General features: G+C 42.2%; 1 protein-coding gene across 1 annotated transcript; it reads left to right on the top strand.

Annotated features, from left to right (window-relative positions):
* Positions 1–2,237: 2,237 nt before the first annotated feature.
* rasl10a (RAS-like, family 10, member A) lies at positions 2,238–16,756 on the top strand. Its single transcript, XM_071482944.1, has 3 exons — positions 2,238–3,335; positions 11,228–11,352; positions 14,636–16,756. The coding sequence occupies exons 1-3, from the start codon at positions 3,120–3,122 to the stop codon at positions 14,904–14,906; spliced, it is 612 nt and encodes a 203-aa protein (XP_071339045.1). The 5' UTR covers positions 2,238–3,119; the 3' UTR covers positions 14,907–16,756.
* The last annotated feature ends 1,269 nt before the right edge of the window (positions 16,757–18,025 follow it).

The following is an 18,025-nucleotide window of genomic DNA, read 5'->3' on the forward strand; positions in this document are numbered from 1 at the left end:
CATATGGAGTTTTTTCTTCATTGTTTAGACGTGACAGAATAAAAGTTAAAAATCCAGTGCAGAGACTAGTGGCACATTCTGCTGATGCCAAACTCCCAGTGTCACCAGATGGAAAACGTTATCTCAGTTTTATTTGCTGTCTAAAGTCCTCATTCCCAAAGTCCCTAGAAGCCAGCGGGCATTGTTTTCCCACCATGCTTTATAATCATTAGTGACCTTTGAGGTGTTCACGTCGCTTCTCTCATGGGTAACTCAGCTCAGACAGACTGAACAGCCGTCACGGCGTTTGCATATAAAGTCAGCAGGCCCTCTGTGTCCTTTAACCTTGAGTGAAGTCTGGGCTTTATCTACAGCATACATCTTGTGAGGTGTTGATGGGGTTTTTGAAGTCCAAGCTGCTCGGAAGAGCTTAACCAGGATTTTAACCACATGACCCACTGGGGAAAACGAACACCTCTCAGATCAGTTCCTCTGTGAATGACAAAGGTCAGCTGTGCTCAAAGATGCAGGTTCACCGATCAGAGAAGACTCAGTAGTGCAAAGCTGTGACAAGTTTGCAACTCTTCTACAAGTGAATGATCTATAATATTGGTCCTATGTGATGAATGCATTCCAACAGGGGGCACCACTGCATTGCATTTTGATAAAAGCTCAGTCTGTATAACTGAGGGCTTATTGATTCCTAACCAGTAACACTAAGTAAGTAAACATTTTATTTGTACACTGTAACATAGATTTACAAGGTTGGACCAGAGACCCAAGACAATTTGGACCAGAAACATACAGTTCGTTCAGTTATTCAGGTATGTGTACATTTTATTCATTTTCTTTCCCAACATGAAGGACAGTTGCAAGGACATTCTCTGAGTGCTCTATGGCCCTGAATGTAACTAACGACTCGGTTCATTTTCAATGCATTTCCATGTTCTGACGGCTGGAAAGATGATCTTCTCTGTATGATCTATGTGATGCTCCACACTCTTTAAAGGCAAAACCAGTGCATGAGGGAACAGACATTGGTGCTGAGTGTATTTATAGAGCACCAAGTCCATCACATGCGCATATCTGGGAGTACACTGATAAATTCAGGTCACAGTTGACAACAAAAGAAATCAGTTTCATTTTTCCTTCTTTGACACATAAAGACGTTCATCATGTCGCTTGTCAGACCTTTGAAGTGCAAACATTTGTAGATTTCCCATTTGTGGGCTCTGCGGTCCCATCTTCTAATGAGACACCCTTTTATGAAAGCTTTGTAAATTACTGATGTTTTTTTTCCACTTACTAACACTTTTGGATCTGTTACAAGCAGTTAATAAAAATAACTAATCAGGAGACTCTTCTCTGTTTGACCACCACTCCCTGAATGAGGGCTGCAGAGAATCAGGTCCAAAATTCATGTATTAACAACATATTAAATATTCAGAGCTGCAGACTCTCAGGGTTGTTGCAAAAACCCTGACATTTACAACTGCAGACATGATGGTCTGTTAGAGGCTGAGAAACGCACCAGTTATTGTTAATGGATCACCAACATTTCTAACCACATTACTACCAAACACCAGGGTTGCAGTTAATATAATAATGTTGTGCTTCAGTGGTGCAAACTACCAAATAACTGCAGTGGATAAAACTGCCACACGTTGAATCTGTGGGTGTAGGGCCCCTGAGGGTTGGGAAGCCCAGGAAAGTTTCCCACTGATTATAATCCAACCAAAAGGACTGTTCACCGCCTGGACTCCCAAATGTTTTTATTAATAGCTTATAAAGTAGGCTATTAGTAAACAACGTATTAATCATTCCTAAACATACCATTTAACACGGATATGCATGTGCTCTTATTGGACTGTTCCTGACGAGACAAGCTCATCTATTTTGAGGGATCACACAGTGTCTGCGTGTTTATTCCCCAGACCGGTCACTAAAGTGGATTTGTGGCCATTGTGTGCTGCTGCCATGCAGCAGTGATTGATGGGACACGTCGTCCCTGCCCTGCCCGAGGACCCTCACCAATAATAAGCCGTGTCCTCAGAGATATGATGTTCAGTCTTGCGCCGCTTCTCCATGACCCTGACTCTGAGATGATGTATGAGTGATGTATGGTGTGTGGCCTATTCCTCTGCCATTTATTTGCGGCGTATAGGAGCTGAAAGCTTTCACACGCCTTGCGCAAGACATGATCCTATTGGATGAGCAGGGCAGGGGATATTGCAAGTGATAGAGAGAGAGAGAGAGAGAGAGAGAGAGAGAGAGAGAGATGGAGAGCAGTCTTCACCAGCTCATGTCTCTCCAACGGCAGACACACAATGCTCGTTCATAGGCTCCAGATGCCTTTACAGAAAACGCGCGTCCGCGGGCTGTGTGGGTTGCCTCCTCTCTCTTGGATCACATGGATGTAAACTGATCCTTCTGCCATCGACCGAAAACAGATTATGAGGTTGTATAAAATTTTAGAACACGTGGCGGAGGGCTTATTTGCGAGGCTGGCGGCTGCGCGCCCGTCCTCCGAGTGATGGAGGCGCGCTGTGGTGGTGCTGGTGGTGCTGGTGGTGGTGCATCAGTGGAAATGTGTTGAGAGGTGCAGAGGAGATAATCAATGAAGACACCGAGGACTCCTGTGCGTTTGGACAAGGTCAGAGTCTAGCCTGGATGAGATTATGTCCATGTGGGGACAGCAAGGACGGACTTTTACGCTTCCTCTCGGGGGCCGACGAGGTCGCCTGGGGATGTCCCCTGAAAACCAAGAGTTTCTCTCTGTGTGTTGGATTGCAGAGGCAGCGAGAGCCCCTCCATCTGCATGATCATGGTTGAGCTTTATTCTTGACAATCTCCGAGCTGCGTGGCTCCTCTCTCTTTCTCCCTCAGCCCGGAGATAAAGTTTCTTCTCTCTGTTCGACGGCTGGATGATTTATTCGGCCATTGATTCGTTTGATTGCGCACAGTTGAAGCCAGTTGAGGTGATTTTAGAGGCTGCGGGTTGAAAGGGGCCAGCGGTGGGTTGAATTCCATCAGAGCAGCAGCGGCGGCGGCAAAGCAGCGGCGGCCAGCTGTGCTTCCTGGACGGTCACATCTGTCGTCGTTGTCGTCGCTGTCCATGGTGCTGAAGTCGTGCTCCAGGGATGGTGGAGACGCTGAGTATCGCAGTCATCGGTGCTCCCGGAGTGGGGAAAACTTCTATAATCCGCCAGTTCATCTATAACGATTTCTCGGAGGTGTACACGCCGACCAGGACCAGATATGTGTACAGACCCTCCGTCATACTCAACGGGAACATGTATGAGCTGAAGATTTTAGACGTCCCACCGATCTCCTCTTTTCCATCAAGCTCCAGCCAGGTACCGTGTCTCAGTCTCAGGACTTAGATCTTTAACTTTATCAGAGGATTTACACAATCCACAACCCATTCGCAGATTCCCTGAACCCACCTCTCATTTACTGAATCTCTCTCTGCTCAGTGCCAGTGGCATCCCTCAAAGGCAAACCCACCAATTTTATTTATTCTTCTATCACTATCAGATGTCCCCAGTCTAGTAGTTGCTATGGAGACCTGACTGACTTAAACCTTTGGAGAGCCTCACTTTGTAAACTCTCTCTCTCTCTCTCTCTCTCTCTCTCTCTCTCTCTCCCACCCCTCTCATGTGGAGGGAGGGAATGCCAGCTTGCATATTGTTTACTGATCATACCGTGTCTCCTACAGACTCCTAACTAAGAGCAGTGTCAAATATGTTTAGAGTTGATTTTACAGTGCCGGTGGTGGTTGTGTTGTATCAGGCTTGCACGCACAGAAAGTAATAGCAGGATTGTACTGCAGGCATTTGACACAGCACCTGGTTGAACTCCCAGTTTAAAAATAGAACAGACAGACTGCCCTTTTATTCATGGCCACAGGTCATATGCCACACCTCATTAGTTGGAGACACATCTGATTGCAGGATCATAGCAAAAATGCACTGTAGCTCCAAAGGCCCGAGGTTTGTAATCACTTTGCAAAGCAGATTTGTAGCTGTGTCCTCCTCCTTGCCAAGAATCAGGGATATAGAGGAATTATCTCAGCAGCAGCTTTTTTCTTCAATGGAAGTTTTTTCTTGAAAGGACAGGTTAAAAAACTCAAATTTTCATGTTAAAAGCTTTAGTGGGTGCTGTAATTGTTCCTCGTGTCCATATAAGCCCTGAAAAGATTCCTTCTTGCGTTTCAATGTAAGTGATTGGGTGACAAAATCCACAGTTCTTATTCTGTGTTACAGTGTATTTCAGCCAAAGCCATCATGAGGCTTCAATAGTCCATTGTCCAGTCTTTTTAGTTCAAAATTCTGTCTTTGCATTAATATTCCCCACAACGGGAATTCTGTACTAAAAAGACTGAAATGTCGGATGAAATGTTAGAAGACACCAACTTGATTTGTCTAATTCAGACTGCTGAAGCATCAAGTTAGCTACAGCTGAACTTATACATTTCTTGCATACAATGAGACTTTGTTCCCTATCCCTTATCATCACAAATAGAAACTTTTAAAAGAAAGAATGTCTTCAAGGCCAGTGGGATCTTACAGCGACCAAAACCTGTTTCACAGCACATGTGGGCATGTGAGTACTGTTCTCAAATAGACTTGAAAAACCTAACCTCGGCAAAATTATCTTGTTCTCACAAAAAAGTATAGATTTTGGTTTGTGTCTGGATGAGTGTGAATAGTCCCCAGATATTGAAAGTGTCCGACTCCAAGTGTCTATTGTCTTGAGGTATGTTTTCACTCCTGTCCAATGCAGCCAGGGTGGAGAGGCTGCGATGCTTTCAAGATACAGTAGAAATCTCCAAGGTCACCACACCAAGCTGACAGCAGCTGCAGCTGCTGCTGCTTAACATTTCCCTCCTTTTCTCCCATATGGCCTCGCACATAGCCTTACACAGACGAGGCACCAACTGAGAGAATGAGATCAAGCCAAGGAGGGGACGAAAAAAAAAGAGCAGTTTGAGTGAGAGGCCTCCCAAAGTGTTGGTTTGCTGTGCACTCAGAAACCCCGGTGTTAACACAGAAAACATCTGACAGGGAGGCTGATGGGCCAGAGTCATCATCCTGTCACACTGCTGCAGAATTACATGTAGCTGCTCTACCAGATTTAACATTTTGTTAGAAAGTGTTAAGAGGCCCACAGAGTCCTTTGTTCCCTGCCCACAGAGACCTTCTGTAAAGACACTCTGATTGAGTTTTTTCTTTCTTCTGCTAAATGGTGCTTAACCTCCATTAGGGAACAAGCTGGTGTGTGTGAACAGAAAGCAGGAAAAGGACAGGATGAGTCTCATGAGTTCATGTGTGGGAGTGTGAGTGTGTATGTGTGTGTGTCCCTAAGGTTGAGTCACATGAGAGAGCTATTAAGCTTACACTGCTTTCATTTGGTATCACGCTGCATCATATCGTGAGAACATTTCATGCTCATCTTGGAGTGGTGGTTTGGCATGTCCCTTTGTGGAAGGTACACATCCGGAGAAAACCATTAGCTGAGTGCTGCCACAACATTTCTACCAGACAGATTTATGGCCACTCATTTGCAGAGGAACGACCCTTTGAGGCCTGCTGTACTTTTTCTTCTCCGCTCCTGTCACGTCCTGCTTGTTCTGAGCCTCGATCTCCTGCTTTGTCTGGTGATGTCCTCTATTCAGAGTGAGAGCAGTGATGAGATATGAGGCATTTTTGACTCACTGCCCTGCTCTGTATTTACTCCGTGGACAGAGAAACGTAACATGGGTCAGGGGCAGTGGGCACAATGAGCAGTGAGTTATAATGGTAAGAAACCTGATTGAAATTTACTTGCAGTACACAATAGATTGAATTAAATCACAGTTCCCTGCTAGAATACAGCTGGGAATAAAAGACCAACAGAGGAGACAGTAGCCATTTACTGCACTCAATTAGAAAGGTTGCACAGAGTTTAATGGACACTGTCAAAGTAAGGGTTACCAAATGAGGTTGTATAATGTCCTCTGAAATTTGTGATGAATAAGCTGCAGAATGGAGTGAGTCAGTACGCCTCCATGCTTATGCAGCGCGGCAATTTATCATCAGTTCAGATTATATTTAAAAGAAGAACAGTAATGTTCTGGCGGGCTACTTGTGACCCCAATTCAACCACATTGACAGCCATTTTTATCTTTTTACAATGCTGGAAACAGGCAAGATTTCTATTATTTTACTGTGAGGCTGTGATGGTGTAATGATTTGTTTGCTTTGGTTTATGTGAGTCTGTTGCAGAGAGTATTGCATTTAGAGAGCATCTGTCACAGTATGTCAATAGGACGGAATGACAGATGGTTTTAAGCCTGACAGTGGATTCAGCAATGATTTTTATTGTTCTTCAAATTTTTTATTTATTTTTTATGTTCTTGCCACAATGTATCTCCATGACTTCCTCCCACGCAAAATGCTCTCTCTCCCCCTCCTGCTCTCTCTGGACATTTTTCTCAGCTATCTGTTCATACAGTCTGTGGTAACAGGCTGGAAATTATTGCTTCGCATGTCATACATTGTGTAATTTTGACTCTCACAGGCGGCGTACAAATATTAGGTGAGTGTCTGTGAAGTGCACATGAGGTTTACGAGCCATGTAAGTGTTTGCTGACGTGTGTTGAGAGTCTTGGTTGTGACTTTTAAAATTGAGCCACGTATAAATTAGACAGAATAGAATAGAAAATATTTAAATGAATTATCAGCAAATTACATATCAGTGAATAGTGTCATTGTTGTTATATACAAGCATGATTCAACATTTCGGGCTAATTTGCCTTCTTGCCAGGAGTTAGACGAGTTGGTTGATACCACTATCATGTCTGTACGCTAAATATGAGGTTACTGCCATGAGATGGTTAGCTTAGCTTAGCATAAAGACTGAAAACAATGGGAAAAGCTAGTCTGGCTCTTTCCAAAGGTGACTAAATGGGTCAAGCAGCACATCTAAAGCTCATTAACTGACAAAAACCAAAGTTTAAACACAAGTTGTCACTGTGCTCAGCCAAGGAGGATTTCATAACCTTCAGACAGGGCAGAGTTTCCCCTCTCGCTTACAGTCTTCATGCTCAGCTAAGTTAACTGACCACTGGATCTAGCATCATATTGATCAGGAAATGGTATTAATCATCGCATCTAACTCTCAGCTAGAAAGCCAAGAAGCGTATTTCTGAAAATGTCGAACTATGCCTTTCAAGCTGTTTCAATTTGTGTAAAATCCTTGTTAGCTCCTGTTTTCAAAATTAACAATTCATGACTACATTGCCCGGAGTTACTTGACTGCTTTCTTTGTGATTCTGTGTGCGAGAATGTGAGAAACCAGCAGCAGACCATCCTCTCTGTGTCATCTCAAAGTGAATTACTGAAAAGGACAATAAACCCTACAGATTTTAATGGTTTTCCTGGTATAGGTCACCAGTGACTAATGGCAATTTCATCCCCAGGGTATATAATAGATTTTAATTGCAAATCAGTCATCGTGGCTTATGTGTGGCATATCTTTGATAATTACTCAGCACCCTTCCCCCACCAGGTTACACCTGCCTCCCTCCTGTGCTTGAGTATTGATCCATCACCACCACTCATTACTATTAAGCTGCCTCCCCTTATATCAGGAGACGCGACAGCTTTGTCATAACCTGCTACAAACTGACCACGGCCTGCAGTTGTCAGGGAAACATGATCTGTTTGGCTCGTGAGGAGTGAAGGACGAGATGCTCTTTTTCTGCGCCGTGTTAAGAAGACCGCAGGACACAGACAGTGGCACCACACTTCGTATTCACACTCCTGCAAGCACATTCTCACATTCTGCAAGTGCGCACAAATAAACATGCCCACACATGCATTTTAAATTTCTTTGATTTCGGTTCATCAGCCATTGTATTGCTGCACTGTCTTGTATTCCCAGGCTCACTGTGCAGTAGTTCTTAATTTCCTTGTTGTGCCTGTGTTTCATGTTTGTGTTTTAGAGAAGTGGTATCGCTGCTTCTAGCCCCTCCTCTACATTTAAAAACAGGACTTGGATGACAAAGAGATATGAGATGAGAACACAAGCTGCTATTTTTAGCCCCAGGGATATGAGGCTGCAACTGAAGCCACTGTGTGCATTTCACATCATCAATTGCCTCGATTAAGAGAAAAGAGTGAGTTGTGATGATATGATGTGTTATGACACGGGACATGTCTTGGCAAAAACAGGTGAATATTTTCTGAAGTCTGCCTGACATGACTTTGGATTTAAATTGTCTTGGACTCTCAACAACAAGACGAAATCATACCATGTTTTTCCCTGTCTCTCACCACTGATTCAACCTGGATAGAGACAGAGAAAATAATCACACTTTCTACCAGGTTTTACAACACACGGCCCCCCTTCCTCCCTCCCTTCATCTGCCCTCTCTTTCGCTTTTGATGGCAGCAATCTTCACGCCACGTGTTTGTCTCCATTGCCTGATTGGCCTCATTATCTCCGTGCTGATGTGTGAGGCTGTTTCTTCCTCACACTCACCTAGACACAAACCCACAAATGCCCTCCCCCAAACTGATTGAAGGCAGATAATTCCTCACTGACACAGATGTGCTATCGTTATCATCATTAGAAGTCACACTGATCATCATCTGCTCCCTTAGCCTCCCCTGTCACAAATTGTCAGTTGATTTTATTTGCACAGACTGCCTGTGCAGTATGTTGATTTGAAAAGCATATTTTCTCCAACCTTGAGAGCAATGTAATTAGATTTCTGAAATACTTCCTTCAGGATGAACAAGCTGCTGAAGGAGCTACAAGAGCAAATGTAAACAGCACGTGGAGAATGACTTTAACACTGTAGCAAATTGTTCATCATTGCAAGCACTTGTACAAACAAGGGTCACAGTGGCTTGGATGCTAATTAGAGGCATAAAAATTAAAAGAGGTCTGACAATCAACACTTTGATATTTGAGTAGTCAAAGCAACATGATGCAACAGACAGAACTCCAAAGAGCTGTGCCCAAGGTGCAGGTGCATCAGTCAAAAAAAAAAAACAAAAAAAAAACAGAGCCAAATTATATACTAAATCAATCAGAACAGCTTGCATATGACGAAACGAGTGGTCACATATGGAATTATGCTTGGATCTAAATGTTTATTGTGAGTGTGTGATGAGAAGATATATTATTAAAATAATAGTTTGCAGAGAAATTATTAAATCTCTTGCAAAAAATCTTTTTAGCTCAAAATACTCAGCACTTGGACCCAAATAATACCATAAAAACAATGAGACTTGATAAAGGCTCAAAGTTGCTTCAGAATTAAATATATCAACATTCATTATGTGGAATATGCTTATTCCCTTTCTCGCTGAGAATTAGAATGAGTGATGATAAATCACTGCACCCAGCCAAGAAATAGTCTAGCACATAACCAACCAACCTCTAAAACCATAACTTGCAATTTTGCCAAATAGTGAGCTTTACAGATACTGGAAAGATTTTGTTATCATTGGACAGACCTAGGCTAAATGTTTCCCCTTGTTTCCAGTCTTTATGCTCAGCTAACCAACTGCTGGCTCCAGCTTTATATTTAGCGTACAGATGTGAGAGTGGTGTTAATCTTCTCGTGTAACTCTTGGCAACTACGGTGAATAGACGTGTTTACAAAAATGTGTTTTCCAAAATGAATATGCTCATAATTTGTGCATTACAGCAGTTAGCACTGAATAAGACAAACATTATTGTTTCTTGCACAAAGCATAGTGTCCAGAGTTTGCTTGATAAATTGTATTGAATTGAATGGAACTGAAATTCAAACAGAATAGAATAGAATAGAATAGAATAGAATAGAATAGAATAGAATAGAATAGACTTAAACTGAGTTCAGTTCCTGACAGTCAACATCTCCAGACCCTTCATTAGCAGTGTGCAGGCACACCAGAGGTTATGTTGACACATATCTGTTCATCCCTTAATCCACCACTGCCTTTTTCATCTTTTTGACAGTCTCTCAGGGCTGCGTTTGTTTTCTCATTTTCCTCCCTCGGCAGAATTTTTCCTCCCAACCCCTGAAATTCCTCAGTTTTCTCCTCCCCCTTTTATCAGATCAAATGCATATAAATTCATTGTATGCTGTTAGAGGTGGTTACGGTGGTGGGTTGGTGAAAACTCAAAAACACAGCATGAATAGAAGCTAGGGTCACTGTGTTACTAATAACTGTCCTCCAGTAAGATGCAAATGTACCCATCATGTGCTTGAATTACAGTTTGAAACTCGTAACCAGTAAACAAATATTGTTTGCCTGAATCAAAAAGCTTAGCTACGCAGCAGCAAAATTTTAAAATTTACAAGTAGTATTTGTTCCTTTCTCTTCTCCTGACAGAAGGCTGTGTGTTTGCCTATCTTTTATAAGCTGTATCCTCTGTCACCGTCCTTGAACATGTGTAGCTAGGACACAGTGCAGTGCTTTCTGCTGGCCGGTTGCCATGTTTTATGACTTTGTTTTAAGCTGTGAGACTCCCAGAGCAATACCAGCTCTAGGACTTCGTTGACTCTGCACTTTTTCACAGATGATAAGTAGTAGAGGCAGATGAACTATGACTCTGGGCCAGAGTGCTTTAGAATAATTATAGGAACACGTGACACATGCTGTTCAGTCACTCCCTAACATTTTTGTATTCTATATGTAGGTGCATTATGTGCTAGCAGCTCTGTGAGGTTTCACAGTGGTGCTTTGAGCTAAATGCTAGCATCAGCATGCTAACATGCTCACCCTTACAATGCTAACATGATGATCATTAGCAGGGAATAATTGGCAGTATTTACTATCTTAGTTTAGGGTGTTAGCGTGCTATGGTTTGCTGATTACAAAGACAACACATAGTAGAGGCTGATGAGAATGTTTTGCAGGTGTTTTATCATGAATCAAAGAATTCAATCATTAAAAGTTTGATTTATTGATGCCATTATCGGAGACGTCATTAGATTTTATCCGTACTTATTGCGATATTTAACTCAAAACTACAAATAACCTCAAGGTGGCACTAGAGGAAATGTTAGAAAATCACCAAAGTCATTGGATTAATCCTCTGAGCACCATGAATGTCCAAGGACCAAATCCTATCATGAAAATCCATCTAGTAGCTTTTGGACCAAAGAGGTGGACTGACTGACAGAGCGATGCCACTTCTCTAGGCCATACAACGTCTCTTTATTTGTATATTTACATTTTTTTATCTCTTTGTGTCTGTCCTATAGGAGTGGTTGGATCTGCGCTGCAGAGGTGTTCGCAATGCCAACGCCTACATCCTGGTGTATGACATCTGCTGTGTGGAGAGCTTTGAATATGTCAAGATGATCCGACAGCAGATAGTGGAGAACAGGTACAGTCAACTGTGCGCTCTAAGCTAAGCTGGCCAAACCGTGACTGAAAATACGTCCACTGACAGACAGCTGGTTAACCATCGCTGGTTATTTCTGATGACATTACCATGTCACCCATCTGGAGACAGCATGCAATTTCAGGGCCCTGCCACAAAGCCGTACAATTACACGTTTGTGACAGTGTGACAGTGATAGATAGTCTGGTTGTGGTGATATCTTTTAATTCAGCACACTCCTCCCTGCATCCTGACAGTTTAGTAATAACATTTGATTCTGGCATTGCTGCATGAGAGCTGCCTGAGATGTCACTAGTGATTTAAAGATTATTTTTAGGATATTTCTGCTTTTATTGGACAGAGTACAGCAGCAAAAGACAGGAAGCTTGATAGCTAGAGGGAGATAACATATAGTACAGGTCTCCTGGCTGGCAAGTGGGAAAAAAGACCAATGGAAAGGCATCACCTACTCTATCATCCTTACTGTTGGCATACCTGCATATATTTACATATTGAAAGGTACAATGAGTGGCCTCATTTGTTCTGCTATGTTGTACATGACCAAACTGCCACTGCACAGTTCATCCCCACCTTCTTGGCTCATGAGAGAAAACCATTATCACCAGCAGCTGGGGAAGGGATGGTGAATGCAAGAGGAATGGAAAACAGGAGAGATGTGTAATCATAGGACAAAGATTTGAGACAAGACTGGAGGAAGAGAGGGAAGAGTGGAGAAAGGACAAATTCTGTATATAAACTGAACTCATGAATAATGGAGGCTGTTGCAGCTCAGGGTGGCTGTAGTGTAGATGTCAATTATAAAGATTTTTTCATTTTGCTCAACTTTGAAATATATCCTTAAAATACTTGACATAATCCTCAAAGTTCTTCTGACAAAATCTCTTCAAAAACAGAATAACCTCTATTTTTTTTTTCGTCCTCGTGCCTTCAGTTGAGTGAAGTCTGTGACAGCGTTGTGTCCCTCCATTACCTCTGTATAGTTTCCCCCAGTTCCCACAAACAGATGCATGCACACACTCCTACACACACAGTACATTTCGATGTGCTAAAACACCCAAGCTTGAGCAGATATGCTTGGAGATATATTTAAGTCTGTTATGTGAGCACAACCTGTGAAAAGGAAAAAAGTGAAATGTGTTTTTCAACTCCACATCTTTAACAACTTTGCCGCAGGGCTTGGAAATTCTACCATACATGCATGTGACAAATTAAAGGAAATACCAAAATGACATAATTCACATTTACTCTGGTATCTCAGTTTTAAGTTCTGTCTGGATTACGCTCATATTCGGTATATATGACAAGTGGGGAATATAAGAAACCTGGTTATTCATATCTCTGTACACAAGCTCATACAGTCTCCAGGCTTCTGATTCTTTGTGGCGGTGCAGGCATGCCTTTCACCCCTGCACATCCAGCAAACCTGTCACTTTGGTAAAAATTTTGTAACAACCTTGGGTGAAAGAAATGCACGGGGGTGTGTTGATGGGGGCGTGTTGGTTCAGGCAACAGTGGAAATGAAATATGATCCAAAAAACACAATAGAAATATGAAATAAGACCCCATAACACTGGACAACAACTCTGAAATGCTATTTCAGTGTCAGTTGTATCTTTTCTTGTTGCAATCGCTAGGTAAACAGTAGGAAAAAAAGTGTTCACATTGCAAAGTAATGTATCAGGAATGTGTGCATGCCAGAACTGTATTTGATTGGCCAGCACGGGTCCTTGCTGGATGACGCCATGTTGCGTTCCAGCAAGAGTTGAGATTGGTTCACCTGTTCTGCCGTATGACAGCAGGGCTGTTGTCTGAACACAGTCTTACCTCAATGGCACAGGATGAGCTAAATTTGGTTTCTGGCTCTTTCACGTTATCATCAGTTTATAATCCACATTACCAGTGACAGACCTTAATTTCAGTGTGTAGATCAGCATTACATTGTTTACCATCATGAAGGAATGATCAGATGCGCTATTTACCATTTACCAATGTCATATTAGCCACTGGAGAACTCCTGGTTTCACATAAGTTTCTCAAAAAACATGATCAAAACTTGGATACAAGTGTGCACGTAAATGCATTCATTGAAGTGCACAGGGGGTCACTGAACACTTTGCTAAGTACGAAAATGATAAGAATCTCATGCGATGACCCTCACAGTCACCAGATCTCAACCCAACTGAACACTATGAGAGATTTTTGAGCAGGGCTGCAGTTAGACATTACTCTCCACCACCATCAACAAAACTCCAAATGAGAGAAACTGTTTGATAAAGATGGTTTTAATCCCTCCAGTAGTGAAGCTGATCTGGAGGCTTGTGATGAAACAGTCCCTTACTCAGACAATTTTTTGTGGGTTTTTAGTCTAATTTATCATCAGTGTGTTTCTCTCTGTGTCTCTAAAATATTCTTTATTGAGCTATCTATCCATCTGTTAAGGCATAAAAAGGCAAAAAAAAACCCCATTGTTCAGTATAAGAGGAAGAGATGAATTGTTAACGCAGCAGCTTTAACAATTCATACCTCAGCTGACACTGAGCTCAGCAAGTCAGCAGCTGTCTTGTGCTTACACACATCGCTGCTCCTTCAAGTCTCATAATTCACCTGATTTATTAGTCCTCGGGGAATTCAACTTGACATACCACAGTTTCTTTTAAATATAAAACTCATATGCTAATATTATTATTTTTCATGATAAATAACAATTAAAGCTTCCAGCTCCAGTGGCTCTGGCTCACAACATTGTTAAAAATCCTATTTATATAATCAGCCTTATTTCCTTCATAGTATTTGCTCTACAATCCAATTTGATCTCCTCCAGTAATACTTTTATCTACATTGCTGTAGTAAAATATAATTCTCTCCTTTTTAAGTAGATCTTCAGACTTGATTTCCAAACCACCACCGATCAGTTGTTACTGGAAACTGTTGTACTTGATGACATCATCTTAGATGTTGATGTTTATCATTAACACTGTAGGAGTAAGTATTACAAACACAAGTAACACTAATTTATGCCTATCTTTGGCTTGCGTACATTTTCACACTCCATAATGCTGTCAACCAGTCACTGCAGAGTGTGGTGGGAGGCCCCTTGAGCCCGTGAGCTCTAATCCTCCAGTCCGCCCCCGCACACCTCAGAGGAAAAGAAAAAACTGCACACAGACATCTTACACACGCCCAACCACTGTGATAAACATCATGATGATAACTGTGCGTTTTTAAAACTAACCTTTATTTTTATACCTCTCACATGCTCCTGCAGGGAAGGCAGCAGCAGTGAGGTGCCAATCCTGGTGGTGGGCAACAAGAGAGATCTGCAGCGCCAGCGCTTCATGCCCCGCAGGGCAGTGTCAGTCCTGGTGAAGAAGACCTGGAAGTGCGGTTATGTGGAGTGCTCTGCCAAGTTTAACTGGCATGTCGTCCTGCTCTTCAAGGAGCTGCTGGGCATCGCTGTGGCACGGGGCATGCGCCAGAACCACACCTCCATCCGTCTGCAGGGGGCGCTACAGAGGAATCGCTGCACCATCATGTGACCCTGAGAGCCCCCTCCACTGCTCTCACCTCAGGAGTGGAGCGGCAGTGGAGTAAAGGACTTGTTATCTAAATGGCTGGAAAAATACCCCGTGGCCTCCTGCTTTACTGAGCTGATTTTTCATAATGAGGTTTATTAGACTCTTGCGCTGTAAGACACTGAAATTTCACACATGATCATCCAACCACTTCCTAGTCAAGATCTGCTAAATGTGTAGATGCAAGGAAGGAGGCAGGAGAGGAAGCAGGTGAAAACCAGTGTGATTAGCATATAGCACAGTTATATTTCTCACGTCACCTAGACAGTTAGGCATTTGAGGCTGCAGCAGGTCTTGTTGAGGATTGTCTTGTGGGTGTATCGGGGTCTGAAAGGATGGAAGCTGTGTTAGTGAGACTCAAAATGAAGAGGCAGCAATATCATCGAGTCTTCCTTTGAATTTGTCATATTCAGCAAGGTCAACGGCAGACGCTCGTACCTGACATAGTTGGATTTATTTGAGAGCAGTGGTCAACAAGATGGAATAGATGAAGAGCAAAAAAATATTCCTTTCTGGAGAGATTATCTGGTGTGTACAGATACAATGAGATGGTGTTTAATTTTAGATTGTGAGAAGTAGCCTACGTTTTTTTCTTTTCCCTGTCCCCATTACAAACTTGGCCTAGGGTAAAAGCTGTTTGTTCAGATGAAGGGTGTTTTAAGGTTGTCTTGCAGCAGAAAATACTGCAGTCCCTTATCATGATGTACTGTAGGACTTTAATCTGCTCCCTCCCCTCACTCAGTGTCTGTTTCTGATGAATACATTAAATCCAGGGAACTGGGAACCTGCAGGAGGCTGCAGAGCCTGAAACGCGAACCTGTACATGCAATGTGAATTTGTGTTTTTGTGTGTGTGTGTGTGTGTGTGTGTGTGTGTGAGAGAGAGAGAGAGAGAGAGAGAGAGATGGTGAGGGAGATGGAGACAGACAGAGAAAGAGAAAGGCAGGTTTAATAGCTGACATTCAGACAAGCAAAGGACAGACACGACAAGATAAGAGACAGATGTTGAATCTTTGGATTAGGAAGGAGCAATAAAATCCCACAGGGGCGTCCTGACTGATATATCTACCACCATGTTATATTAAAAATGCCTCACACACAGTAGATGTAATCCACTTGTGCTCATACATCCTGCAGAAATAAGGGGGCAGAGCTCAATGACTTCCACAAACACCCCATGAGTACATCACATACACACAGGGAACCTTAATAAAATTAGCTTACATGTCAGTATCTGAATAGTATCTAATTGATAATGTTGTGAGATTAACAGTTGCTTATTCATTTGATTAGGCCTAGGCTAGGTACTTTGTGAACATGGCTGCACTGAAAGTAAGCAGACCTATTGTATATAAGAGTGATTTTTAGAGTAATTGACTTGCATGCTTTTGTTGGTAGAGCCAACGGGTCAGGGTTTAATTGCACTGATGTGAAAATGTGATATTGTGTTTATTTTTTGTAATACATGGTTTTCTGACACTGTAATGAGCAGCTGAGTGAGTGTGGTCGTTTTTCACCGGCATGTGAGAGCACAAGCTCATGATTCTCTCCGAGATGTAGTTTTGAACCCTTCAATCAGGGCAGATGGGTGTGTTAGTTTTTTTGTTTTTCTAGTAACAAAAAAATGAAATATGTAGCAGAGATGCATTAGAAAGCAACTGTGTGTAGCATGAGTTCTCATCAGTTTGTTTGTGTGCGCGTTTTCAAATTAAAAGGGCTACAGTTTTTTATCAGAAACATTACTTGTATTTATTTTTACTGTGTTAGTACTGTGGGTAATTTTGTTTTATTATTAAATGCATTTGAGAACAGCAACCTTTCTCTGGTCACTTTTTAATTCTGTGCGACAATGACACCACATAAAGATCATTTTGACAACATTGCCATCTTGTGGTAAAGTGATGTTATCAGGAGTCAGATCAGAGGCAGACAATGTATCAGGTATCGCATAGGAACCTCTTTCAGTTGTTGGAGTTTTGCTGAAAGTCCATACAACATTGTATGCAACAGAACCAAATGATCATCTGGTGATTTCCCCAGTGTAATAACTGACCTACTTCCATTTATGATAATATATATAATGATGACAATCATCAATTTATAAATTTGTGCCTGATTGATGGTTGGCTGATGTTGAGCCCCCCCCCACTTTTCTTGTGGGTCATATGGCTGCATTAACCTGTTATGGATCCCAAGTTTGTTGTTGGCTCATTATTGATCTCCTTATCCCTTTATTTACAGCCCAGGATTATTTCAATTAAATACACAAATGTCAGTCAGTTTATGGTAATTTTACTTGAGAGCGTGCACCATATCAGCACAATATAGAAAGAAATAATGAATTTTTTAAACTAAATTCCAACATAGGATTCCTTCTACAGCCTTGACATTAATGCAGGAAACTACCAAAAATCAATCAACAGGTAATGGCCATGGGGCACTGGAAGTCAGGGCTAGGTAGTCTAGTTTTGTGGCCAATCCAGACTCTGATCATGTAGTTCATCACCTGACCCCTGATGTGACCCCATACTGTATTTAATTCATTACATATAAGATGAACTTCTTCAAAAGTGAAAGGGAGGCTTATCACTGCTGTGCGCTGTTATCAGCTATTGTATTAATGTGTCCCTCTGTGTGTGTTTTTGCTGCTTATCACATGTAATCGCCTGCACTTCATAGAGTCAACTCATCTGACTGGTATCAGGTCTGGTATCAGGTCTGGTATCAGGTCTGGTATCAGCTCTGGTATCAGGTCTGGTATCAGCAGCCAAACCGCATGTCAAATGTTTGGGAATGTTTAGATAACAACATCACATGGTGCAGGGCTGAGCCATAGACTTGGACTGATAGAGCGGGTATTCCCATTCAAACATATACTACACGAAATGCCAGATTAGCAGCCGCTCCCTTCTGTAACTACAGCCATGAACTGTTTGGCTCTGTCGTCATGGAAATCACCGCTGGCTCCCTCACAACCTGATCAGATAATGTGGGAGCCATGTAAGGACTTTCCTTTCTATCCGACGCAGCTCTGTGCTCTGGATCCTCTGCAGTCTGCATCAGCAAACTGTCTTGGCATCACTT

This window comes from Trachinotus anak, unplaced genomic scaffold (genome assembly GCF_046630095.1).
Source record: "Trachinotus anak isolate AG129_WGS33_773 ecotype Australia unplaced genomic scaffold, CSIRO_AGI_Tana_v1 ptg000008l, whole genome shotgun sequence".
Classification (NCBI taxonomy): Eukaryota; Metazoa; Chordata; class Actinopteri; order Carangiformes; family Carangidae; genus Trachinotus; species Trachinotus anak.